Here is a 27,952-nt window from a genome sequence, read left to right on the forward strand (position 1 = left end):
TTCAGTCCGATGCAGTTGTTAGTGTGTTTGATGCCTTCGTGGTTCAGACAGGCTTTATGTGTTATGTATTATGGGCTACAGCCTAGCGTAGTATGCAGTATATGAGTTTATGATGATGAGTGTTATGCTAGTTGATATGTGTTTATGCTATGATCAGTTAGTTCTGGACTTCGGTCCGATGCAGTCAGTTCCAGACTTCGGTCCGATGCAGCTAGTTCCGGACATCGGTCCGATGTAGGGGACAAGGTCCCAGTCAGTTCCGGACTACGGTCCGATGCAGTTTCTGGGCTTCGGACTGATGTAGTGGGTAAGGCCCAATACGTGTTTATATGTTATTTTATGGTATGTGGTATTTTGGGGGAGCTCACTAAGCTTCGTGCTTACAGTTTCAGTTTTGGTTTCAGGTACTTCCGCAAGTAAGGGGAAGAGCTCGGGATGATGGCATCGCACACACCACAACTTCAGTCTTTATCCTGGGAGTTTGTTTTGATTTGTAGTTTGATTTGATACAGTTGTTTCACGACATTTTATTATGAGTTGAGATATTTGACATATGGTTTTTATGATATGACAAACAGTATATGATTTATATTACTATTTAAACAAAAAAATTTGGGTCGTATTTTGGGATGTTACAAGTTGGTATCAGAGCCTTGGTTTGAGGGATTCAGGCACACTTCCGGGTGTGTCTAAACTCAAACTAAGGAAATGGTAAAATGTTTTTCGAAGTAAAAGAGTTTTAGAAAAGTAAAAAGAATTTTTAAGAAAGAGAAAAGGGGTGTGGTGCATGCGATCAACCAAGCTCAAGTAAGTACTCCCAAATTACCCATACAAGTTATGTTATGAATATTAGCTTCAGTTTCAGTATCATTAGAACAACATGCTAATATAGAACTAAGGATCTAGGAGGATGCCTTATATGTCTGCTTTATGTGTTTCAGCCTTATAAGAATTGCATGCTAACATAGAGTAGTCAGCAGTATGATAGCCTGTTTAGGTTATGCCTGATAATATGAACTTAGCATTGTATGCTAGTATAGTTTTTCTCTTATGAGGATAGAATTGCTTGAGTGGTCTCCTATGTCTGAATGCTGCTTGCTTTGTGCTTTGTGGGACTCTAAGTGATGGGAGTTAGCCATCAGGTGAATGCGTCACGTCACATGTGAACATGGTTGAATAATCTCAGAGTGCTAGATTTAGCCCTATTGCGCAGCTCTTGTTTGAGTATAACCGTTGTAGGGATGAGTCTTTTACTTGAAGGATTATCTGAGCCTCGCCGCATGTGATGGTATTCAGGTGATGGCTAATTGGCATCACAGGGAGGCTTTTAGCAGCTGAGGACTGGATCGGGTATAGTTAGAGAATTCCCTAGGGCAAGCCTAGGATGAGAGTAGCAGAGATTATTAGCAGTAATAGTAGCTTGCGATGATGCATGCAGTGACGACTGAACTCACGACGTGAATATTTGAGATTCACGAAGTGAATCCATAAAATCAGCCCTATAAATAGAAATCAAAGGGCAGCTGATTTAGGTTGCTACTTTATCACTCTCTCACTACCGATGCTCTCTCTAAGCCCTATTTTAACCCTCCGAAGCCCCGGTATCATCCCGAGACACGAAGCAAGTCCCTAAGTTCTGAAGATCCTGAGAAGAAAAGAGTTTCCGAGCCGAAGCTCTGCCCGCGAGAGCCCCGGTGTGTGAAGAGATCACGGTTTCACCAAAGAATACTACTTCTACAAGCCGTAGTGCTGCCCGATCATCTTCTGATCAAGTGAGTGTATAGCCCCTTTCATAACATGATTTTGATACAAGTATTGTTTCAATGTATTAAGTATATGTTTTGTGTGAGTGTGTAGTCACTTTCTTCTAACACATAAGTATGAAGTATTTATTATGAAATACGTGCTATGTATTTAATATTGTTGTTTATTTCAGATGAATGTGGAATGGATGTTTTATATAGTTTTTAAATGAGTTAAACTGCATATGTATTTTATATCTACAAATATGTTGGGTAGAACATGGGTAGATGAGATAGTTGGTGTGTGATAAAAGGATGAGTTGGATAATGAGATAAGAGGTGATATTGATCTTAAGAGGAGGGTGACAAGTGGAAAATGAGTGAAACCTTTACCTATATAATGGCCCCGTCATTCAGCAGAGTAGGGATGACAACCACGGACTATTCTAGACAGTTAGTGGAACACTAGCAGGCTCGCAACTTGTAGGTGTTTGTGAACGATGTGTTCATTGGTGTACTCTAAAAACGCATTGACATGTATTGCGAGAGGGATCTCGAGAATGATACTGTCAATAAACAAGATAAACTTGTTATTAGATCCAGGAGTATGGATCAGATCAGGATTTAGGTATAGTAAATTGTCCCTAGTCCGGGAGTATGGATTGGGCACAGTTTTAGATCTGGGAGTATGGATCAGACCAAGAGGTTAGTTTTAGATCCGAGAATATGGATCAGGTGAAGAGATTAGTTTTAGATCCGTGAGTAGGGATCAGGTAAAGAGGAAAATTTTAGATACGAGAGTTAGATCTTGTCGTTGTGGGGATCGATGGGGTAGAATAAGAGTTGTTTTTATATGGTGAAATTATATAAGTTTGTAAGTTCTATATATATATATATATATATATATATATATATATATATATATATATATATATATGATATAACATTGTGGGTTGAAAACCCTATATGCTCACCAGGCTCCCAAGCCTGACCCACTCAGTTTTCTTTGTATCACAGGTATCAATACGAAGACATATTTCATTGAGAGATTAAAGGAGATGTAAATCACTAGTGTAAATAAATGTATGTTCTGTTTATGCTTATGTGTCTGTATCGGAACATGACATCCTGAGATTTTGTTATATAATGAAAATACATTTCTTTAAGAAATGCTTTGATAAATTCTTATCATATTTTGTTTTGGGAATAAATTCCACAACCGTTTTCTTTGAAAGATTACTCTGTTTTTTAAAAACAAAGCATAAACAAATCGGTCTTTTCTGGCCGTGAAATTGGGGATGTCACAAAACACATCCCATAAAGGGTAAAGAAACCCTTTATTCAACGGACTTCGAGGATGAATTTTGATCCAAGAGGAGGAGATTTGTAGCATCCATTTTGTGAGGTATTATATTTCTTGGCATTTTTTGTTAAGTGATTGATTGTTAAAGACAGAAAGGGGATTATTATGCTAGGCGCAATATGAGTACGCACGACGTACTCACATGACTTGGACACGAGGGGGGAGCACCTTTGTACGTTGGGCATACACTTTGATTCAACAAATCTTACTTTTTAGGGTTTAACCCTAATCCCCATTATGAGGCTTGAGGCTGCCCCCTAATCAAGCCTCCCACGAAACCTTAGCTGCCATTTGAGTGTTTTGAGCTTAGAAGTGACCTTGGTTGGTGTTTTTGGTGATCTTGAAGAAGGAAGGATCTCTTGGAAGTTGCTGTTGTGGTGTTTAAGCTTGTGGATCTAGAACTTAGCCACCTTGATCATTCTTCAGAAGGTATCAAGTCCTTACCTTGATGATTCATCTCTTGGTTCTAGATAGTTAGGTTTTTTTGGCTTATTTTGGTCCTTTAATGATTTTCTTGTGAATATAAGCTACTCTAGAAGGTTATGATGATAGATCTTAGCGTTTTTGATGTCCTTTGTGCATAAAAATGGTACCTGGATGGATTAAGCTCAACAATGCAATGGTTGCGGGCTGTTTCATGAAGTTAGTATGTTAAAAACCAAGATTTGACCTTTTAAGCCATGCAAAAGCTTAAAGTATTCGACTTTATGACTTAAGACCTCCTTATGATGTTGACTTGAAGTTTGGACGTTATAAGCATAATGAGTTAAGTCATTTGGAGTGGGGTTGACTGTTTGACCAATATGCTTTTGCATGCATACCTGTAGGGGTGAAATAGACCTAATACCATTTGAAAGATATTGAAAGGGGTGAAATATACCTAGTACCAGTTGAAAGATACTGAAGGCGGTGAAATAGACCTAGTACCGGTTGCAAGATATCGAAGGGGGCGAAAGAGACCCAATATCGGTTGAAAGATACCGAAAGTGGTGAAATAGACCCAATTATGTTTTGGACTATTATGCATGTATGATATGTGGTATTTTGGGAAGCTCACTAAGCTTTGTGCTTACGATTTTTAGTTTGTGTTTCGGGTACTTCCAGCTCGAAAGGGAAGGGTGCGGCTTCATCGCACTGCGTCCGCCCATGTTTTCCGCATTATGTGATTTTGTGATTTGTACTATGATAATATTTAATTATGATACTCTTTTGGTTGTTTTGTCATGATTTTTAGATGTTTGAAATGAATTAAAAATGATTTTTTTTTTTCTGGAATTTTAGGATGCTACACTGACACTCTTGCTACCAATAACATCACCACTAATATCACTATTTGTAAACTCAACAAAGTCTTCCATTTCTCGACCTTTGCTAGTTAAGTCCATAACTAACAGTTCCTTTTACATATCGTAAGATATACTTAACTACTTGGAAATGCAAATTCTTTGGTTACTCCATGAAACGTGAAACATCCCTCATATTTTGTGGTTATTTGAAAATAGTATAATAAATCTCATTTTAATATTAAAAACATTCAATTGGGGAAATAGGTCCCAAAAGTTTTAAGTGTCCAATAGCTTAAACTAAATGCAAGCTTTGAAACAATTCATTCAAAAACAAAGTAATGTAACAACTTTTATAATTCATAAAATCTAAGGTCTTATAAATGTCCAAGATGCATATATCTAGCTATCTTCGTCAAAAATCCTAATATGAACACATGTCAAAATACATGGGTTAGGATTGTGAAGCCTAATAAGCATTGTCAATGTTTCAATTTGTTGTATGTAAGGAACTTGCACAATCTACACACAAAGTAAACCTAAAAATCATTCAAATCATCAAAGAAATAGTAGAATTATAATAAGCGAAGAAGCATTTTTAAAGTTAGGCATTGCTAAAATATCTTCATACTAAAAATTTCCAAATTAATGATATTAAGGGATTCCATTCATACGCTTCCAGATCCTAACCCTAAAGTCAACATATTAATCAGTTCTCTCAAATAATGGATGAAATCATGCCCGTATGAGGTTAACACATAACACAAACCGCATGCAAAGGTTTTTGTAATCTTAAAACCGCAATGTGCGGTTTTTTAGTTTCTTTTTTAGTGGTTTGGTTTCGATTTTAAAAAACATAATGAAATGGTGTGGTTTTCTATCGTGGTGCGTTTTAAAACCACAATATGCTAGAAGCGAAACATTAATTTTATTAAACATTTAGCATTTAGCTCTTTACCCAACATGCCTTAGCCATAAACATTAAAAAAATAGTTTTTACCTTTTTAGGCCACGAAACATCCCAAAAACATGATGTTTTTTCATTTTCAAGCCATCAAACCCATACATCAAATGTTCAGAAATCAATCATGATAAAAATGTATCTTAAACATTTGAGTGAAATGATAATAATCAGTGTGAAAAATCATTAAAGGATGTTGTGCAGTCAAGTCGGACCCTTCCTTTTGGAATTGGAAGCACACGAAAATGTTTAAACCACAAAACCGTAAGCACAAAACTTAGTGACTTCCCCACAATACCACATACCATACATATCATCGGGGCCCACCCTTCATAACGAGCTCCACCTACATCTCGGGCCCCACCCAACATACAAACGGGACCATCCCAACATACAAATGGGTCTAGCTCAACATACAAATGCAAGAGTCATAAAGATAACTAACATCCTACACAATATAACAAGAAGACTCACTTGTCTCACAAAATCAGATAAACCATAGCTCAATGTCACGCAACAAGTGCTACACCACACCTAACAAATCAAACATGGTCCAACCTTAGCTGACCGGTCAACAATCAGGGTCAAAGCTAACAGTCGTGATTACCATCAGCTGACCTCAAACTCAGCCAACTCAGTATCGATCCAAACTATTGTCACGTCGTGATGATAATGCCATCATATCGTGACATAATCAATGCAAAACAACCGAGAGATCCCCAATCATCATGTCGTGATAAAGAAGTTATCACGTTCTGAAGACGAGTTTTTTCAGCTTCATGGATTCAACTCTCAATCCATTAAGCCATCCATCCAATCCTTCCAAAAGGCTTCTTAATGTCCAAAACAACCTAAAGATCAATTCTTTTCAAGCTATCCATATTCAACACATCAACCCTCGAGAGAAGAAGGTCCCAACCCATCTCATCCTTCAAACGGCCTACCTCAGTTTGTTGTGCCACTAACTTCACTAATCATTTAGGTTCAGTCCCATCTTTTGAGTTTATCGAGTTTATTGAGTCTGATGACGGTGGTGGGGTAGGCTCCATGGAATAAAGTGACGAAAATGATTGTTCTCGGGTGATTGTCGGCTTGTGTTTGGTCGGAAATGGTAATGAAATGTTAGGGTTTTATGCACTAGATCCTCCTAGTATATACAATGAGACCACACCAAGCCTTAAGGCCCAAGTAAACAAAATCGGTCTTGACTCGCCGACGCGACATCTGAGTTAAGGCCGAGTTGACTCGATATCCGGTTTGACATGTGACTAGGCACGAACATCAGTTAAAATAACTAAACGTCTATTTAGTCGGTGAAATAAGAATTTGTACCCTTAGAAAGACAAAAAAAAAGTTTTAAACCAAAGACCTATAAGCATGATCTTTCCTAAATATAATGTCTGAGGTGGGTTATTATTATTATTATTATTATTATTATTATTATTATTATTATTATTATTTATTTATTTATTTATTTTTTAAATCATAACAGACTAAAAAAGACCACTAGGTTGTAGATAGTTCTGTGTAACAATCAACTGAAACTCCAGTGTCCAGGTCTTTTGGTTTCTGTAGTCCTGAGCGGCATATACCACCGTGGACTCTTGTGAGGAGGCGGCAACCAGCCGGGCAAAGCGGAACCCTTTTTAGGGTTTAGGCGCCACGGAGAATGGGGGTTAGATGCAAGTTTTGGTTGCTCAAAAAGAAGAGATTTTGTGCAATTCCCCCGCTCCCCAATACCGAGTAAGCTAAGCAATAAGCATTACCCAACACGCTTCCTCAAGATTTTAACTTGGCGTATTTCCAATATAGGTTCTGCGGCAACCACTCTACAAGGTCGGATGACAGGTGGATTCAGTGCTCAATAGACCCCTCCCAGTAAGTTTTCGCTCTTCTCCACTATCCATTATCGGCAACCACTCAATTGACCCCTCCCAGTAAGTTTTCCTCTTTCTATAGTTCGTAATATGATTCTATCCCATGTAATGGAACAGCTCTGTACTGGAATCCAACCTTGAGAATCACCTTAGACGGTGTCCGTTGCTCAAACATAAGAACTCGCTGTCGCTCCAACCTTTCTACCGAAAGGGCATTAATGGAGGCGATGAAGAAGATGAAGACGTTTCCTCAGAGTCCAAGAGGATGGCTGTGCAATCTATCACTGTACCTGAGTTGGTCAAACTAATCGAAAAAATAAAGTCTGTTCACGCTTCCATATGCAAGGACATTCAAGACTCTTACAACATGCCGGAAGTTTGCAGGAATTGGATTAACCGCGCAAATGACTGGTATGGTATGCAAACTGTAGCTTTCTAATCTTGCGTGGATTTTAGATGAAATTTTTCCTAAATAAGCGTAACTCATGAGTCATGACAATGAGCTCCAAGTTGGAAACCTCTAAAATAATAGTTGTTTCATTCCTCACTGATCTAGAGAAGACCTCTCAGATGACTACAATAATTTTATAGTGCACAAAGTATGTATCAACTGGTGCCAGCTCCCATGGACAAAAGTTTTTATTGAAGGACTTTTCCCCTTCATCCTGTTTTTGTTTTTCTTTACCTTCCTGCCTTTAATTTAATACATAAATCTCAAGCTTGGTTATGTATGTCAAAAATTCCCAGCTTGCACCACATTAATTCATCAAAGATGATCCTTGGTAAGAATGTCGTCTGTTTGAAATCTTGATGGAGCATAAATAGTTTCAGTTGTGGCATTTTCAATCTTCACGGTGATGAAATGTCTTATCTATCTATCTCAACATGTTTTGTCTTGTCATGATGAACATGATTCTTAGGGATACTAATGGCATCCTGCTTACCACAAAGCATTTTTATAGATCCCTCTGTAAAGACTCCTAGTTCAACCAACAGTCTTTTTAGCCAGATTCCTTCACAAATACTTAGAGCGAAAGCTCTAAATTCTGCTTCTGCTGTACTCCTAGAGCCAAAGCTCTAAGTTCTGATTCTGTGTTATCCAGTGAAATACAATACAGAAGCACTGGTCTTTTTATTATTATTATTATTATTATTATTATTATTATTAAATGTGTCTAGTTTCAGGAAAATACCATTTCAAGAAAAGCATGTTATCCAGCAGGCTTCGATTCTTGGAAACTTGGAAAAACTGGGAGCATTCAAGTCTTGTTCTAGTGTTGGGGAACAGCTTCATTCTCCTGCGGTGGTTGAGTTTGGAGCTGGAAGGGGTTACTTGACACAAATGCTAGCAGACTGTTACGGGGTCTCAAAAGTCTTCTTGATTGAGCGCAAGTCATATAAACTTAAGGTCGCTTTCTTGCCTTTGCTTTGCTTTCTTTCTTATATGTTGAACTGAATTCAATTAAATGATATAATATAAATCAATCACACTGGGTAAACAAACAAACACAACCTGGCTACCATGTTATGTTCCTCAATGTGGTTTATTGCTACTTACAATTTTCAACTCTATCCCTGAGTATCAGGCGGATCGAAGCTTGCGACAAAAAGAGAGCTTGATGCTAGAGCGGTTGAGAATAGACAGTAAGGATTTGGTCAAAACTTGTATTTTTCTTATTTTATCATATAATGTTATATATGGTTCCAGTAGTAGTGCGTGCTTGATCCTTGTGTCTTTGTGATGTATTAATTCTGAAAAAGAAAAAACAATATATTATACATATGGTCCTCCATGATGTGTTAATATATGGTGAGGTCATATTTGCGTGTCAATAACGCAACTTTTTTCTATTGAAAACTGAAACTTTCTTGAACATCTGTTGATTACCTTTCAAAAGGCACCATTAGTCAGCAAGCCATCCTTTTATAACACGAATTCAAGATGATTATGATTTATGAAAACTAGTCTCAGCAGAAGCACAAAAGATTTGATTTATACTTTTTGTGCAGTTGAGGACTTGAATCTGAATGCAATCGGGTCATTACAAGGAGTTCCTTATTTGGCAATCGGAAAACATCTGTGTGGGCCTGCAACTGGTAATGTAATGCTGGTTTTGCTTTGTTTGAGTTGTTGTTGTCCCTAGAAGAGAAGAGATAAGATAAGACATGTAAATCAATTGTTTTGACAGATATGACCTTAAGATGTTGTGTTGGGGAAAATGGCAGCACATCTTACCTGAGAGGACTTTCAATTGCAACATGTTGCCACCATCTGTGTCAATGGAAGCATTATATCAGTAAGATCTGTCACCCGACTCCTTTTCAATATTTATATATTGCTTGTTGGGTTGTTGAACATATTTGCTTGTTGGGTTGTTGCAGATAAAAGTTTTTTCTTTAGTCAAGGGATGAGCAAAGACGAGTTCCATGCAGTTACATGGTTTACCAGCTGGGCTGTAGATTCAGCAGACCATGAAGAATCGGATACAAAGATGTAGTAGTGGAATGATTATTCATTGACTTTTCATGAATTGATTACCCGTGTTTTTAGTTAGATGTCCTGATGAGTGATTTTATGCTGTTTAGCAGGGAAAATGAAAAGGTTTTAGAAGGTGATGATGATGATGAGTTGTTGAGAAATATGTGTGCAAGAGATCGGGCTGTGCTAGGGTTCATGTGCAAAGATATAATTGATGCAGGGAGGTTGATGTGGATACGGGAACATGGACTAGAAAAATCTGAGCTTGTCAAATATGTTCCATCTAACATCTCTCCTGAAAACCGTTTGCTGATTGCAAGCTGTTGAAATTTTGTTTGTAGGAATAATTATTATTATGCTCTTTCTGATTCCAATGCTTGTTCAAGTGGTTTGTGGCTTTGTGCTACATAAATTGCTATGTGTTTGTTGGTCTTTTTTAGTGATTTTTCCATGTGTCAGGTCCCGGATATGATTGAACCACAAGTCAAAGTTGAGGTGATGCCATTTGATTGTAAGAAGTTTAGGGTTTTTTTTCCTTCTTATTAGAATAAAGAGCATTCTTGGTGAAAAACTCCCCAACTTTAATGTGCCTAGTCGATGTTGACAGTTATTGCCAACTTAAGTTACACAAGGTGATCTCTAGTTGCGTGTTGCAAAGTTCATATAAAATTTAGACATATAATATAATTTTTTAATTTATCAAATTCATTAAAGGTACGAAGAGTAATTAAATTGTATGCATATCAAAAATGATACATTGGATGAATTAGAATCCGGGCTTGAAAAAAAAAACACTCGGATGGCTATCGTTGTTGGGTTATACATTCACAGTTACTCTCCATATCCTATGTAGAATTGCATGCTAAGATTGGCTAACCAATTTCGACCTAGGTCTAGCTAGAAACCCTATTTTATGAGGAATGGTTTGGTCCTATTTGGTCTGGTTGGTAGTTTTTGAATGGAAATCGGTTAATAAACCGGTTCATGGTCAAGCCTTTTTAGTCAATTGCAATGACTATATGACTTATTAAGGTCATTTTTTTTTTTTTTTTTACCATTTCCCCGACTTATAAAATGTATGAATTGGAGTGATTTGTTTTGGTTTCCATGCCTCCATAAATGTTGTGTCCTTGACAAATTTCATAATCTTGGTTTTCATAAATCATGTTCTCGGGTAGTCGGGTCTACTATTCATGTTTTTCAGTCTTGATCGGCTTCCACATAAAGCAACCACACAAATATTCCAACCAAGATAACGTTCATAAAACCCTTTGACAGGAGTTGGATTTAACAAAAGCCGATATGCAAGAAGGATTCTCAAAATTACAAAATAGGGTGATGTTAACTCGTCGCTTTTGGTTCTTGCATACAATTTACCAAATTCATATATTCACCGTAACGTCTTATTGGAAATTTTTACGTAACATTTTTTCTTTTTGCTATTAATGGGCCTACGCCAGCCCAGCCCAGGCCATAAGTGGTTTGTTTGACTTTGACGGTTTGACCTCCTCTTCATCCTTTTCACAAAAACGCCGTCTCCCGCTGAATAAAGAAACAAAGAAAGAAAGTTGTTTGTCATCTGTAATCTAGAGTTTCCGGTCAGTCGGAATAATGGAGAGCGGACAGTACCTCGGAGAAATCTCAGCTCTGTGTTTTCTCCACCTCCCTCTCCCTCCCCCGTCTCCATCTCTTCCTTATCTCCTTGCTGGTTCTCTACTTGATCTTTATTATTACTGTTATGTTCTATGCTACCCTGACTCTCTCAACGAACTTGTTGCTTTCCATTTAATCCCTCCATTGCTTTCTTTTTATGTCGTCAACCAGGAACTGGTTCGCAGCTACTTTTCTATGACCTGCATACTGGCAATATGATCGCTTCCTTTCAAGTTTTCAAGGGTGTTAGGGTGCACGGCATTTCTTGTCTTCCCCTAACAGATACAGTAACAGATACATCACTTACTTTCAGAGTCGCCGTCTTTGGAGAGCGCAGGCTCAAATTATTTCTCTTCAAGATTCAGTTGCCGCATCACAACAAACAAACGCTCGTCCATCTGCTCTCTTTTCAGTCCCTGCCTAATTTGGGTCACTGGGTTTTGGATGTTTGCTTCATACAGGTGGTGAAATAATCTCTTTTAATTTCGATTGCTATATATGGATTTCTCCGATGTTCGCTCCTGTGTTCCTTACGTTCTTGCTCGGTAGTAGGAATCTGTAATTCTTCAAGGGAGTCAGTTTCTTGCCATTGGATGCACCGACAACACTCTGTATTTCTGGGACACCTTGACATCTACAATCAGCTTTCAGGTGAGCTCTCCAGGTATGTATGCTTTTCTACCTACCTACACTTGCAACACTACGTAATGCTACATACGTATTTTCAAGATATTGTTTGTTGTTTCTCTTTTTCACATTTTCCTCCTTCCTTCATTCACAGACAGATGTCTTCTGTATACGATGCGCATTTGGGGTCACAAAATTGATTCTCTCCATGTAGCATCTGGTACAATTTATAACCAGGTAACTATTTTTTATTTTTATTTTAAATACAATTAGAAAAAACAGATGCTACCAAGATGAGTTGGCATTTGAGGTCACAAAATTGCTTTCTAGCCTCTGCAGTTGAAAGTTGAAAATGATATTCAAACTAGTCAACTGGGAGCCACCCGAATGTGTGTTTTTATGCGGGTCAAGTCAATGCCTGACACATAAAGTTTGGTCAAATATATTATGAGTTTGGCGGGTGGCTGTTAGATAATAATAGATAGTTACATTAGTAAAATTAGTTTCCAGATGAGATGAGATGAGATAGTTGATTGTAAAATTGTCCTGGCAGATAATTGTGTGGAAAGTAGTAGACACTCTTCCTATGGGATCAAAATCAAAGACGGGTGAGTACAAAGCTGTCCCAGTATGTAGACTGGGGGGGCATGAAGGTTCTATATTCCGTATTACATGGTCTTTGGATGGATCAAAACTGGTGTCTGTCTCGGATGATCGCAGGTCAATTCTCATCCCAACTTTATCAGCCTTCTGACTGACTATTCATATTGATTCCTTTGATATCTTATTAGTGCAGTGCCCGTATTTGGGAAGTTCATACTGGAAAAAGAGACTCTGATGATGATACAGAGGTGACTGTTTCTCCTTCCACTGGGCCTGTGCTATTTGGCCACACTGCCAGGGTTTGGGATTGCTGTATGTCCGACTCTGTAAGCCCACCTCTCACTTCACTTTATCTTTATTCTCTTCAGTGAAAACAATTTGAATGGGATATTGCCTAATATGTGTTTAACTTGGATGTTTCCTTGTTAATAGTCTCTCTTTCCCTGTCAAATCAATAAATAAGTTCAAAATCAGTGCATCTTTGTTTCGTTTGCTATAGACAAGGAAAACAAGTCTGGATCACATTACCTCTTTTCTGGTTCATTGGATGTGCCATTTCAGTTACATTTGTTATGTGTGTGGTGTGGCCAACAAATATCTGTTTTCATTATTATTTTTTTTTTTTTTTATCAGTTAATCATCACCGTCGGCGAGGATTGTACATGTCGTGTATGGGGACTGGATGGAACACAACTTAGAATAATCAAGGAGCATATGTAAGTTGCAGACAATCTTTATTTTGATTTTTCAGTATCATGTTAACAAGTATTGTAAAAGCGCTCAACTCACATGTTCAGTAAGAATGTTGATGTAAGTTGTCCTATAGTTCTTAGGATGCAACTAACTATAGCTAAAAAAATTATGCTACTTTATCGTACAGAGGGAGGGGAGTATGGCGATGCTTGTATGATCCAAGCTCTTCTCTTCTTGTTACAGCTGGATTTGATTCTGCCATAAAAGTGCATTCTTGTTTGCCCATGGGATCGGAATTGGAATCGGAATCGGAGAGATGCAATGGTCTGGAAGAGTATGAAAGAAAACAGATCTTTACTATCCAAATTCCAAATTCAAAGCGTACTGCACTAATGGACAGGTATATTGTAATGATATTATTATTGTTTTGAGTATACCTACCTTTTAGTTACCTTCACATTTGTTGCACTTGCAGTAAAAGCGAATATGTACGTTGTATGCATCTTGCGAGTGAATGTGAGCTTTATGTAGCCACAAACAATGGCTTCTTGTACCTTGCTAAAATATCTGATACCGGTGATGTAGCATGGACTCGGCTTTTCTGTAGCCAAGAGGAGATTCCAATAGTTTGTATGAGCGTATTCCATTTCCCGGGTTGTGTGGAGAACTGGATTGCTTTGGGAGATGGAAAGGGAAGATTAACTGTCGTGAGAATTGCTGATATCCAGACACCTGAGCTCAATCTATCATTCACTTGGCCTGCTGAAGCTGAGAGGCAGCTTTTAGGAACATATTGGTGCAAGTCTTTGGGCCACAGGTACCCTTCAACTTATACTTGTTTCGATAAATGTATTAAGTTCCTTCCTGCTGCTCTTACAACGTTATATCTAAGAGTAACAATGGGATTTGGATTGAACTGGAGTTTTCATAGAATTAGGGATAATCTCACTTTCGAGAGGTGAGTGCTCTCCAAGTTGCCTAAGCAATTACAAATTTTTCCTCCATCCAAACGGAAAACAAAACTCCCTATAAATACTGGAAAGAAAAGACAAAAAGGACAAATAGCAGCCATGAAATGACAAAGAACATTCCACTCCCACTAAGGAGGTCTCCCACGAAATAGCTGCAGCAAAAAGAGCTCCTAAGACCAAATTACCCTTGGTCTGTCCCCTGCAATTCACTGGACTGGACCAGCCTTACTGGGCTGCCACCCATGGGCTTCTTCTTCTTCTTACGAGTGTAAACTTGACGGATTGGGGGCCTATCAACACCGGCGGCCCAAACTTCAACCTTGTCCTCAAGGTTAAAACCTGGAAACTGCAAATTCACCTTGGAGTAATCTTCCCATGTCGTTTCCATTTCGGTTAGCCCTTCCCACTTAATTAAGACTTCTTTGTCTTCAGCCCCTCCATTCTTCTTGTATCGAACCCCTCGCAACTCTTCTGGTTGAGTCACCCGCTCTAAGTCCTCGTTGAGCTGAGGTGGAATTTCCCTAGCTTGTGTTGGAGCTCCTATAGCAGCCTTGAGTTGTGAAACATGAAACGTAGGATGAATACTAGTGGTGGGGGGTAATTCGAGTTTATAAGCGACTTTCCCAATTTTTTGCTGAATCCGAAAAGGTCCATAGTAACAGGGCGACAGCTTTTCCGACCTCCTACGAGCCAAACTTAGTTGCCTGTATGGCCGTAGCTTCAAGTAAACCCATTCATTGACCTTATATTCCACATCCTTTCTTTTCCTGTTAGCTTGAACTTGCATTCTCTGCTGGGCCCGGATGAGATTCATCTTGAGGTCATCAAGGGCGATGTCACGATCTTCCAGCAGCTGGTCAATAGCATCCATTGGCGTCTGCTGACCTTCATATCTGATAGGGGTGGCGGGTCTCGTCCATAGAGGGCTTTGAAAGGTGTAGTACCGGTGGCCGAATGGTATGAGCTGTTGTACCAGTACTCGGTCCATGACAACCATTTGGCCCATTGTTTTGGTCTTCCCGAGCAAAAGCAACGAAGATATGTCTCGAGGCAACGATTCACCACTTCAGATTGGCCATCCGATTGAGGGTGATAGGCCGTGCTGCGTTTCAAATCTACCCCATGTAGTTTAAAGAGCTCCCTCCAGAATTGGCTTAGGAATATTTTGTCCCTGTCGCTAATGATGGACAAGGGCATTCCGTGTAATTTTACCACCTCAGTCATGAATTTGCCTGCGACAGTTGCTGCTGAGAAGGGGTGTTTCAGAGGTATGAAGTGACTATACTTGCTAAGGCGATCCACTACGACCCATATGGTATCCCACCCTCCTGACTTGGGTAGCCCCTCCACGAAATCCATAGTTATTTCGTCCCAAACTTGCTCCGGAATTGGGATGGGTTGCAGCAACCCAGCAGGGGATGAAGTGAGGGCTTTATGTTGCTGGCAAATGGTGCACTGTTGGACAAACTCAGATATAGATTCACGCATACCAACCCAATATACTTCCGCTGCTGCCCGCTGGAAGGTCTTCTTCACTCCCGAGTGACCTCCGATAGGAGAGTCATGAAACGTCGAGATAATGTCCGAAATCAGTGGGGAGGAGGCGGGAATCACCAGCCGTCCCTTATATAACAGATTCCCACAAAAAACTCCAAAGCCTTTGTAGGTTTGGGGGTTGGCTTCCAAGTCTTGTTTTACCTTTTGCACAAAAGCATCCTGGTCTAATTCTTTTTTTAATTTGTCCCAACTTCCCCATAACGTCATGCTCACGGAGTTGCACACGATGGTGGTGTCTCGCCGGGACAGGGCATCAGCCACTCGGTTACTAGCCCCGGTGCGGTATTGAACCTCGAAATTGAATCCCATTAACTTGGTTACCCATCGTTGGTAATCATTTCCAATTACCCGTTGCTCTAGGATGTATTTCAGACTTTTCTGGTCTGTTCTTACCACAAACCTTCGCCCCAACAGGTAGGGTCGCCATTTCGTGACTGCTTTCACAATGGCCATGAGTTCTTTTTCGTAGATAGATTTCTCCCGTGCCCTTACCCCTAATGTGAAGCTGTAATAGGCCACCGGTCGATCGCTTTGTGATAGCACCCCCCCTAACCCGAACCCCGATGCATCCGTCTCGACAACAAAAGTTTGTTGGAAATCAGGCATGGCTAGGACTGGTAAGGTTGTCATAGCTGTTTTAAGGTTCTGAAAAGCCTGTTCTGCTTCTTTTCCCCACCCGAACTGATCTTTCTTCAGTTGTTCGGTCAGGGGAATCGCAATTTAGGCGTAATTTCGGAATTTCCGATAATACCCCGTGAGACCAAGGAAGCCCCTTAATTCCTTTATGTTCCTGGGGGTTGGCCAATCCAGCATGGCTTCAATCTTCGAGTTTTCTGCTGATACCCCTTCACTAGAAATAACATGGCCCAAATAGGAGAGCTTGGATTTTCCAAACTCACATTTTTTGAGACTCTTCCAGTTTTTTAAAGGTAGCTGTTAAATGCTGCTTATGAAGTTCGTCATTGGGACTATACACTAGTATATCATCAAAGAATACTAGTATGAATTTCCGCAAGAATGGACGAAAAATATCATTCATCAACGCCTGGAAGGTCACAGGAGCGTTAGTAAGTCCGAAGGGCATTACCTTGAACTCGTAATGTCCGTCGTGCGTTCTAAAAGCGGTTTTGTGCACGTCGGTAGCACGGACTTGAATTTGGTGATACCCGGATCGAAGATCTAACTTGCTGAAGATAGAGGACCCATGCAACTCATCTAGAAGCTCATCTATCACCAGAATTGGGAACTTATCAGGTATGGTGGCCCGGTTCAATGCCCGATAGTCCACGCAGAACCTCCAAGACCCGTCTTTCTTTTTGACAAGGATAACTGGGCTTAAGTAAGGGCTTGTGCTGGTCTGAATTATATCTGCCCGGAGCATTTCCTGTATCATCTTTTCGATCTCGTTCTTCTGAAAATGTGGATACCGGTAGGGTCTCACGCTAACCGGTAAAGTTCCCTCCCTTAACTCGATTTGGTGTTCTATGGATCGGTTTGGTGGAAGCCCCTTGGGTTCGCTGAATAACCCCTGGAATTGATCCAAGACCCCCATCAATAGCTTAGGAATTGGGGCCGTGCTCGTATGCTTCAACTCGGCATTATTCAATTCCACCCATATCCCAGGTTCCTTTCTCCTTAACTCCCTTGCCATGGCTTTTAAGGAGATGAGGGATATCCCGAGAGAACGGTCCCCCCTTAGGCAAATCGGATTCCCCGCTACTTCAAATGTTATTGATTGTTCCTTCCAATTTGTCTGGGTGGTTCCGAGTGTTTCTAACCACTTCATTCCCAATATTACATAAGAGCTTCCCAATCTAAGAGGAAGGAACTCCTCCACTATGTCGACTGACTGGAGCTGTAGGAGTACCCCTTTGCAGATGCCCTGTCCTTCCTCACAGTCCCCTGTTCCCATCCTGACCCCATACGGCTCCGTCTCTTGTACAGGGATTCCTAGGTCTTCTACCAAACTTAAGGAGATAAAGTTGTGGGTAGCTCCGGGGTCAATCAAAGCCACCACCGGTTGACCCAGTACTTGACCTCTTAACTTCATTGTCTTTGGAGAGGAGAGCCCCGCTACCGAATTGAGGGACACCTCCACCAAATCGTCCACTTCCTTTGAATCTAGAGTAGTGGGATTGTCTTCTCTTGGCTCTTGAACTATGTCACCTTCGTCTCCTGGGTCTTCTGATTCTTCAATCAGGATGACGTTAATTTGTGTTTTGCAACGGTGGCCCTTGTTCCATTTCTCATTACATTTGTAACACAGCCCCTTGGCTCGCCGCTCTTGGATTTGCGACTCAGTGAGTCGTTGTGTTTGTTCTGCTGCCCTAAACGGGTTTGAATTGTTCGCAATGGAAGTGGGGAAGGTACCTGAAATCGTGGATCTTCCAGGTATGGGCTTACGAGCTCCAATTCATAGTCACATAGTTCGTGGTACGGTCCGGTACGGGAACAAGGAACGGGAACGGGATTCATGAGGTTAGGCGTATCGGGTACGAGGGGGGTAGGTTCATTTCGGTACGTGTCCGGTATGGCGTACCATTGGTCCCGATACGGTGTACCTGTTTTTAGAACACATATTTAGCAACATATTTCATTTAGAAGTACAATTACAGCAACATGTTTCATTTAGAAATACAATTCCAGCAATATATTTCATTTAGAAACAGAATTTCAGCAATGTATTTTAATAAACTCAATTCCAGCAACACTTTTCATGATTCCATAATTCAAAATACCAAAATACACATTGTAAAGATTACATGCTGGAAATTAAAACAAATTACATGCTGGAAATAAAAAGTTCAAAACAGCAACAGTTTTGTAATAACTCAAAAACACAAACAGGAAGGGTAAAGCAACAAAAACTGAAATGTAACATGTCAATCAACCCGCTGCTTTTTTCCTTTGTCCATTCTCCAAATCCTCTTCATCTAAGCACTCCCAAACCATGTCATCTAATCGTGAACTCGAGCCTTCAATGTAAGTGCTTTCGGGATTGATGTCCCACTTTTTGTTTGGGCCGGATTTGTATGATTCGTGGAAACGAGATAGGAGTCGAATGTTTGAGTGAATGTAAACCAATTTATCGGCTCTTTTTTCATTCAACCGGTTTCTTTTCACATTATGAATATAAGAATAAGTACTCCGGTTCCTTTCCGCGGAAGAGCTACTAATAGGTTATGAAAGTACCTTCTTTGCCAACAAGGCTAAATCCGGGGTTTCGGCTCCATAGGTTGACCACCAATCTATTGGATCCATTGTCAAAGCATCCGTTTGTGTTTCTACCATAGAGTAGATACCTTTCTTCATATGAAATGTTACGAATTGCTCTCGTAACAATCGTCCCTCCTCTTCATTTTCAGAAAATCTATTGAAGGATTCCATGACACCTTGCATAACCTCTTTGTCAAGATTTGGTGGTTTCCTTTGAATACCACCGGGTGCCATTTTTTGAAGATATTGCCTATCATAAAAGCGTGGGTTTAATGCAAACCCCAAACAATGTAGTGGGATACTCATCTTCTCCCACCTAGTTAAAATTATCTTCTCCACTTGTTCATAATAGCTAGCATAAGTACTTTCCTGCATTATGTCTTTGATTTCCCCCATCATGTTATCCATCCTCTCATAAATCTCACCCATTTTAGGGCCTTCACCATCACAAAACTTTATAAGAAGAAAGATGGGTTTAGTGATAGCCAAAATGCTTTCAACATCATCCCAAAACGAATCATCTTTAATTGTATCACATACTTTTGCCCCATTAATTCTTGTATTTTCATCCCCACATTTAACCCAATCTCTCCAAGAATTAAGGACTATAGTCGTGGCAAGAGCCTCCCTACACTCCGTAATTTTTTTTAAAAGAATATAGTGTGAAGCAAACCGAGTTGTAGCCACCTTTAGTAAATCTAGTTTTGAATTTTCACGAAACATCGACAAGGCATGAGTGTGGTTAATAAAGTATTTCACAATTGCTTTTCCTCTCTTATAGGTATCACTCATCCAATAAAATTCTTGTGCCATATCTTTAAAAATCAAGTTTAAACTATGAACACAACAAGGTGACCAAAAGATATGTTTGAATACCTTTTCGATCTCGCGTCCGGCAGCTTTGCAATTAGCCGCGTTGTCCGTCACCACTTGTAAGACATTACTTGGACCAACAGCTTCAATTGCTCCTCTTAGAAACTTGGAAATCGCCACTCCCGTTTTCTCAACCCCCGAATAATCTTCCGCATACATAAACACCGCACCACGAGCATTGACGGCAACAACATTGAGAAGTGGCTTGTGTTTGACATTAGATCATCCATCCGAAATAATTGAAACACCTTGAGTGTACCAAGTGTCTTTTACCAGTATTAGTTCTTTATCAATATCTCTCACACACTCATCTAGCAAGACGGTTCTTGCTTTTTCACTAGATGGAGGTTTATATCCATCCGGTGACTTCTTGATGGCTTGTATCATCTCAATGAATTGAGGATTCCGCAAGACATTGAATGGGATACCATTAGCACACAAGCCTCTCATGATTTTGATGTCCACTATATTCCGCTCCATGACACCAAAAGCTTCCTCAAGTCGTCTTTTTGATGCTGAATTTTTTGAAATGATTGAATTTTTTAAAGTTCTTGATACACCTCCGCTCTCGGCTTCTTTCACCTTGTTCGAAATTCGTTGTAGCTTGGACGGATCTTTAATCATAGCCGGACATCTTCTAATTTCTGTCGTCTTCCCAACTTGAGCACCAAAGAAATGTGTATGAATCCTAGTGTATGAACTTGTATATTTCACTTTGCAATGGTTACAAATCCATTGCTTTGATCCTCCAGCATTCTTACTAGTACCCGAATCAACCATAGTCACTTCTTCTAAAAGAGGTTTGCCAGCTTCTTTATCACTTTTTCTGCTTCCTGATGATGCGCCTACTGTCTCACCAATGTCAACAAAATTTTCCTGTGGTTCTGTTTCACTATCTGATACATGAATACTAGCATTGCCATTGCCAAAAGCCATTCTAATAACTAATAGAATAACAGTAGAAGAGAAGAGAAGAAAAGCAGAAATTTGGCAAGTGTATTAATGGAATTCGATGAATCAAATCAATTTAATGTTACAGTGGAACATCTAATTGAAGAAGATGAAGTTTATTGTAAGAGGGGCCTGATTTAATAAGCAAACATGGTACCTGGTATCGAGGAATCAAACCAATCACCGAAGCGTTTTTTTCCTGAGTCGATACTTTTTGGAATCGTCATCGCAGTTCCCGCTCAATCCCCCAATCGCCCAATCGCCGACCCAATCGACCTAATTGCCGACCCAATCGACCAAATCGCCGACCCAATCGACAAATTTTTGCAATCCAATTCGTCAGAAACGCGTCCCCAGCATCATACCAATTGATTGTTCGGATCGTCAATGAGCCGTACCTGAGACCGTTTCGCATGGCGTTCGGATCGACACTGTACCCCGTTTGGGTACGAAACGTTCAAAACGTGGTACGTGACCACTTGAGCGACTCCTGTGACTATGCTCCAATTGATGCGATTATGCTGTTCTTGAGGTTTCGGAGCCGTTCTGCTTGTTGGGCCAGATCCATCGCTTGGCCCAAGTCTTGAGGAGCCCACATGTGTAGTTCGTCGCGGATTTCTGGCTTCAGGCCCTTCAAGAAACTTGCGATAGCGACGTTGGTGGAGACTCCTTCAAGAGGAGCCGCTAATTCAATGTACCGACGTATGTAGTCGGCGGTGGTGGTCGTTTGAACCAACGAGTTCCACTGTTCATAGATGTTGCCTCCCAATATTGGTCGGAATTTCTTGAGGAATAGGGCTTTCATTTGCTCCCATGTCACCACTGCTTGTTGATTGTGAGACCACCGATACCAGGCTAGGGCGTCGCCGCTGAGAGCAAGGATTGCCGCTTCGAGTTTCTCCCCATTATTCAGCTGATAGATTGTAAAGTATCGCTCCGCTTGCAATATCCACCCATCTGGATCAGAACCGTCAAAACCCGGCATATCGATTTTCCGATGACGATATTCATATTTTCCCCTTCCTGTCTCGGTTGGAGGCATTGATCCAAAAACGATTTGGGAACCACCGGCGTTAAACCCTCCATGACTTTGGCCAGAACCCCCGTGACCGGAGCCCCCCGTTCCAGACCCCTATGGTCCTTTGTTCTTGTTCATGGGTTCATTAGAAGGAGTAACAAGACCAGAGTTTGGTGTACCTGGGTTTCCATTGCATTCCAGCAAACTTGTTTATGTTGTCTCTCATCCCATCCTGACCATGGAGGATCTCGTCCATCCTGTGCTTCAGCTCCTGAATATCCACTCCATGAGATTGGAGCTGGATTTGAATCACCCCCACTTGTTCCTCCACCTTCTTGACAGCCACCGCTTCCTTTGATGCTCCTCCCATTGGAGATTGCTTTGATACCACTTGTTAAGTTCCTTCCTGCTGCTCTTACAACGTTATATCTACGAGTAACAATGGGATTTGGATTGAACTGGAGTTTTCATAGAATTAGGGATAATCTCACTTTCGAGAGGTGAGTGCTCTCCAAGTTGCCTAAGCAATTACAAATTTTTCCTCCATCCAAACGGAAAACAAAACTCCCTATAAATACTGGAAAGAAAAGACAAAAAGGACAAATAGCAGCCATGAAAAGACAAAGAACATTCCACTCCCACTAAGGAGGTCTCCCACGAAATAGCTGCAGCAAAAAGAGCTCCTAAGACCAAATTACCCTTGGTCTGTCCCCTGCAATTCACTGGACTGGACCAGCCTTACTGGGCTGCCACCCATGGGCTTCTTCTTCTTCTTACGAGTGTATACTTGTTTCGATAAATGCATATACTATTATTGCTCACCTGAATCATTACTCTTATGTGCATATAAATAAATATAATCACTCATCTTGTTTATAGTATATATAGGAAGTGAAAAGTATTTTGGGAGGTCCTAGGACATAGTCAAATTAACAATGCTGACCTAACATTTGATTGCAAATTTTCAACTGTATAGGTATATATTCACAGCTGATCCTAGAGGAAGATTGAAGCTTTGGAAGATAAGCAAACCTTTTCAGTCCAGTTCTGAAAAAGGAACAGGGCATGCCAATGCATCTTTAGTAGCAGAATTCACCTCATGCTTTCCTACAAGAATACTATGCTTGGATGCATCATTTCACGAACAGGTATATCCTTGCCATCATATACATACATATATGTGTGTGTGGTTGATGTCATGATCTTCCTGGCTATCAGGTGTTGGTGTGTGGGGATCTTCGTGGTAATCTAGTTTTATTTCCCTTGTTGCTTGGTGCACCTGATGCTTCTGTGGCACACATTGCCCCTTTAAACTACTTCAAAGGAGCACATGGCATATCAAGTGTGAGCAGTGTTTCCATCCATGGATTGAATCCTAGTACCTTTGAAATACACTCGGTATGTTATGTTCTGCCATATGTAGTTCTATATTAAGCTTAAAATGTTTTTCTATTTTATATATATATATATATATATATATATATATATATATATATTTAACCGACTGGCCATTGCTTCAGACCGGAGGAGATGGATGCGTATGCTATATGGAATATGATGGATATAAACAAAAAATGGAATTTATTGGAATGAAACAAGTAAAAGAGCTGAGTTTGGTTCGATCTCTCTTCCCCAATGACAATGAGGGTCATAACAACTATGCAATAGGCTTCACATCAGCTGATTATTTAATATGGAATTTGTCAACTGAGACAAAGGTTCTCTCTCGTTTTCCTCTCCCTCTGTCTGTTGTCTATTTTGATCTGCTCTTAATACTGGTTTGGTCTTGCTTTCTTGTTGCACCAGGTAGCTGAAATTCCATGCGGTGGATGGCGGCGTCCTCATACTTATTTTCTTGGTGATGTACCAGAGATGAAGAATTGCTTTGCGTTTGTCAAGGTTTGTGGTTGAAGAAAGTACAATCTGCTCCTTTTTTTTCCCCTACTAAAGAGGAGTATATTTATTTCATCAAATATATTGAACCATAAACACTAACCATCTGTTAGAAAGAATCACCTCCATTTCCAATGTGTTTATGTGAATGCTAATAATTATTAGGGAGTAACTATATACCTAAAAGGTTGTCCCTCTAGTATTATTGTCTTATGATTGGATTGCTTTTCTCATGCGAGATGTTGGCTAACTATTGAATTCTCCCATTTGGGTGACAGGATGAAGTCATTTATATGCACAAGCAGTGGGTAGCAAGCAGTGATAGTAGGATATACCCTCAGAATCTCCATCTGCAATTCCATGGCAGAGAGATTCACTCACTATGTTTCATTGTCGATGATGCTACACAGTTGAGTAAAAGTTCAGATGAAAAGCAGGCTCAGCTTTTTCAATCAGCTTTTGTAGCAACGGGTTGTGAAGATGGAACTGTGAGGTTGACAAGGTACAATTAGTTCCACTGAAACACTTTTAACTCATTATATTCTCGCCAGTATTTGAAATTATTATATCTTCCTTAGCTAATGTAGTGATGTGCAAAAATGTACACTCAGTTATTCTTGGGGTATTGATAACTGGTCTGCTTCAAAATTGCTTGGAGAGCATGTTGGTGGATCGGCTGTGCGATCACTTTGCTGTGTGTTCAAGGTACATACCATTGTAGATGAAACATTGGACAGTGATCAAGGAACAGGTTTATTGGAAGATGAGTTCCTGCTGATTTCAGTAGGTGCAAAAAGGGTCCTAACTGCGTGGAAGCGTAAATCCAGTTTCAGTTCAACTTCAAGACCTAAAACTGAAGAAGCACTTCCATCCTCATCGATCTCGTTCCAGTGGCTTTCCAGTGATTTGCCAACCAGAAACCGTGGATCAAAGAAAGAAAATCTTAACGATGTTGATACTACTCCTCCAGAAAAGATCAAACCACAGACACAAGCTTGCTGCAGTGATGCTCTTGAAAATGACTGGCGCTACTTAGCTGTCACTGCTTTCCTTGTCAAGTTTTCTCGTTTAAGGTAGTGTCTGTGTCAGATCCAACAATTACTTTATTTACTTGCGCTTTATCGCTCAACTCTACCAATTTTAATTTGTCTTATTGCTTGCAGGATGTCTGTGTGCTTCATTGTTGTTTCTTGCTCAGATGCCACAGTTACGTTAAGGGCTCTCGTATTACCACATCGGCTTTGGTATGCATCGCATAAAATACACAAATTGCACTTGTCTTTTGATTTACACGAGTGCTGTTTTTTTTTTTTTTTTTTGTACCTGAGTGTTAAACTTGTGACTCTGTCCATATAGAAGATGGTGATTTTTGGATCTTCATGAGTCAAAACCTGGCAGAAAGATCTTTAAATAAAACAAACCTGTATTAAATTGCATTTAGTCATAGTTTCCACTAATTTTGACTAGTTTCATTCCGCAGCTATGAGTAGATTTTTATAGTGGATTGCATGAAAGAAGTTAGTTTCTCTTCACATCAATCTCTACTGTTTTGACCATTGCAGGTTTGACATTGCACTATTGGTTCCTTCCACATCACCAGTTCTGTCATTGCAACATGTTGTTGTTCCTGAACTTGCAACTTTTAAAGGTGACTGATGTGTAGTCTATTCAAACAGTGTGCAAGTTTCTATAAATAGTTGGTCTTGGGTTTACTTTAATGTATCATTAATATGTAATCTGGATACCATGTATGTTACTGTGTGCTAATCGTTCTGCTTTTATCTCATTTCATACTCGATCCTATGGGACATGCTGTTGATGATTTGATGAGAGACTCAATTAGCGCTTATCTATTTGAGTGCTAATGATGGGTATATTATATTGTTTTTCTTTATTAGAGCTTGGCTTGGAAGATTTGATCACATGACTCCTTTGGTTGCATAGAATTTATTCCTTTAATGATAAATGCTCATGCCCATCTTTAGTCCTCACTGTTTAAGCTTTCTCGAATGCGGGTGATTGACATGTGTTCAATGTTTTCCTCTGTTGTACTGGTAATGAGGTTCAATGTTTTCTTCTAACATTAATTGGATGTAAATGAGCGATGCTAATTGAAAAGAGTTGGAAGATAAAAAGATTGCTTTGTATGCATGTTTGTAGCAAGCATCAGTAGTATTGGTGTTTTTATTAACGTGAAGGGCGTTTGTTTTTTCAGATAAAAGTGAGCAGATGAGAAGTCTGTTTATGGTTATTAGTGGGTCTACAGATGGAAGTATTGGGTTTTGGGATGTGAGTGAAGCTGTTGAAGCATTCATGCGGAAAGTATCAGTCCTGCACAAGGAAGATTGCAACAACTTTCAGACAAGGCCACGCACCGGAAGGGGAAGCCAAGGTGGTCGTCAGTGGCGGACATTGGAAAAAACAAGTGATAATGATTTAGGCTGTGCTGCTTCACAAGAAAAAGAAAAAGAAAAAGTAAAAGAAATAGATATGATATGGCCCTTGCATGTTGTAAAAAATGCACACCAGTCGGGGGTGAATTGCCTGCATGTTTCAAATGTTAGAGGCTGTGAATCTTGCTTCTCTTGCAATGTTATAAGCGGTGGTGATGATCAAGCACTCCACTCTTTAACTTTTGATGTCATGGGTACAGACAAAAGTTGTAAGAAAGATGCACCATCATATTATTGTCTACAAAATAAGTACCAGATTGTATTTTCTCATCCTCACGAAATTGCCTCGGCTCATTGCTCTGCTGTAAAAGGTGAAACAGCTTTCTCTTTCTTGCTGGAAAAGAGGATTGGTTCTTTTCAACTACTGTGACTTGGGTCTGATGAAGAAGTATGATTGATATCTGTTGTGTTGTGTTTAAATAGGTGTTTGGACAGACGGGCATTGGGTTTTCTCTACTGGGCTTGATCAGCGTGTTCGTTGTTGGCGGGTGTCGTCAGTGGATGGTAAATTAAGTGAGAAGGCCCATTTGATCGTTAGCGTACCAGAACCAGAAGCATTGGATGTTAGAGTATGTGGAAGGTATATATATATATATATATATATATATATATATATATAACAGGTGTTGCGTACTCATGCTCATGCTCATGCTTATGTTGCTTCATGTTTTTGTCAAACAGGAACCTGTATCAAATTGCAGTTGCTGGACGAGGGATGCAGATGATGGAGTTTTTAGCTCCTGCAGACTCATGATCATTTCATTGCTTCAGGGATGCAAGCCAAGTTGCTCCTCGGAGGATATAAACCTTTTTTTTGTTTCTTTAATCACAGTTAGATCCATCATTATTCAATCAAGTTTTATTTGGAAGTGCTGTTGTTTTTGTGTTTTGAATTTAAATGAAAAAAATATGTATTTTGTAACGACCCAATTTTTACAAAGAAAATTTTCATTTTTGAATAATCAAACACATTTCCAACATCAAGAAATCCAATTATAATTGTTTTTAAAACATAAGTCATATACAACTTTTATTCCAAATATCAGAGGGTCCCATAAAATGCTTGAGAGAGTGCATGCCGTGCCATCAAGCTTTGCTATTGCCCTTGGTTTCCAATCTACCTGAAACAAATATATAAACTGTAAGCTAACGCTTAGTGAGTTTCCCCAGAGCATACCCTACACACACAAGCCACATAACACATATCAACTTAGCTATAAAGCTATCTCTACCATTAGCCATAAAGGCTATCTCTACCGTTAGCTATAAAAGCTATCTCTACCCTTAGCCATAAAGGCTATCTCAACCGTTAGCTGTAAAAACTATATCTACCATAGCTCTAGAGGCTATCTCTACCGTCAACCATAAATGTTATCTCTACCGCATATTACCACATAATCATACCACACACCTCGACACAACAAGTATACCAACTATCATAAAATGGGCCGGCCTTGGTGTCTTAGATCCATTGGTATGGTGAGAAGACTCACCTTTTGTTCGAAGAATCCGAAGGCTACTCTCCTGACAGTCTGTAACCACCCGCACTCCAGAAGCTCTTCAAGGTCGACTATATGTAGATTATTCACTCCTTCGACCTGGGCCTCTTTGATCATATCTAACAAAGGAGAAATCACCCTCATCCTCATACAAATGTTCCCAATCGGGGACCCTGCCGTCTTGCGGCTCAAAGCATCGGGCACCACATTGGCTTTCCTGGATGATATAGGATCTCACAA

General features: G+C 39.9%; 2 protein-coding genes across 4 annotated transcripts; both read left to right on the forward strand.

Moving 5' to 3' along the window:
- Positions 1 to 6,871: 6,871 nt before the first annotated feature.
- On the forward strand, positions 6,872 to 10,276 carry LOC145012311 (methyltransferase). 3 transcript variants are annotated; one of them, XM_078971102.1, is made up of 9 exons: positions 6,872 to 7,092; positions 7,162 to 7,227; positions 7,344 to 7,637; positions 8,406 to 8,634; positions 8,813 to 8,870; positions 9,237 to 9,323; positions 9,416 to 9,523; positions 9,609 to 9,720; positions 9,813 to 10,276. In XM_078971102.1, the coding sequence occupies exons 1-9, from the start codon at positions 7,019 to 7,021 to the stop codon at positions 10,030 to 10,032; spliced, it is 1,248 nt and encodes a 415-aa protein (XP_078827228.1). In that variant the 5' UTR covers positions 6,872 to 7,018; the 3' UTR covers positions 10,033 to 10,276. The 3 variants fall into 3 exon arrangements, with proteins under 3 accessions (XP_078827228.1, XP_078827229.1, XP_078827230.1); XM_078971103.1 differs by having other exon boundaries at positions 9,816 to 10,276; XM_078971104.1 differs by having other exon boundaries at positions 8,412 to 8,634.
- A 962-nt stretch (positions 10,277 to 11,238) lies between these two features.
- On the forward strand, positions 11,239 to 27,180 carry LOC145010764 (Transducin family protein / WD-40 repeat family protein). The gene is made up of 20 exons (XM_078969294.1): positions 11,239 to 11,413; positions 11,530 to 11,819; positions 11,911 to 12,022; positions 12,140 to 12,222; positions 12,539 to 12,705; positions 12,782 to 12,914; positions 13,222 to 13,304; positions 13,469 to 13,681; positions 13,757 to 14,098; positions 22,844 to 23,015; positions 23,086 to 23,265; positions 23,388 to 23,585; positions 23,674 to 23,766; positions 24,039 to 24,262; positions 24,372 to 24,833; positions 24,924 to 25,004; positions 25,323 to 25,408; positions 25,976 to 26,524; positions 26,637 to 26,793; positions 26,895 to 27,180. Exons 1-20 carry the CDS (start codon positions 11,317 to 11,319, stop codon positions 26,965 to 26,967), a joined length of 3,795 nt encoding a protein of 1,264 aa, XP_078825420.1. The 5' UTR covers positions 11,239 to 11,316; the 3' UTR covers positions 26,968 to 27,180.
- Positions 27,181 to 27,952: the final 772 nt, after the last annotated feature.

This window comes from Lactuca saligna, chromosome 8 (assembly GCF_052625555.1).
Source record: "Lactuca saligna cultivar CGN05327 chromosome 8, ASM5262555v1, whole genome shotgun sequence".
NCBI lineage: Eukaryota > Viridiplantae > Streptophyta > Magnoliopsida > Asterales > Asteraceae > Lactuca > Lactuca saligna.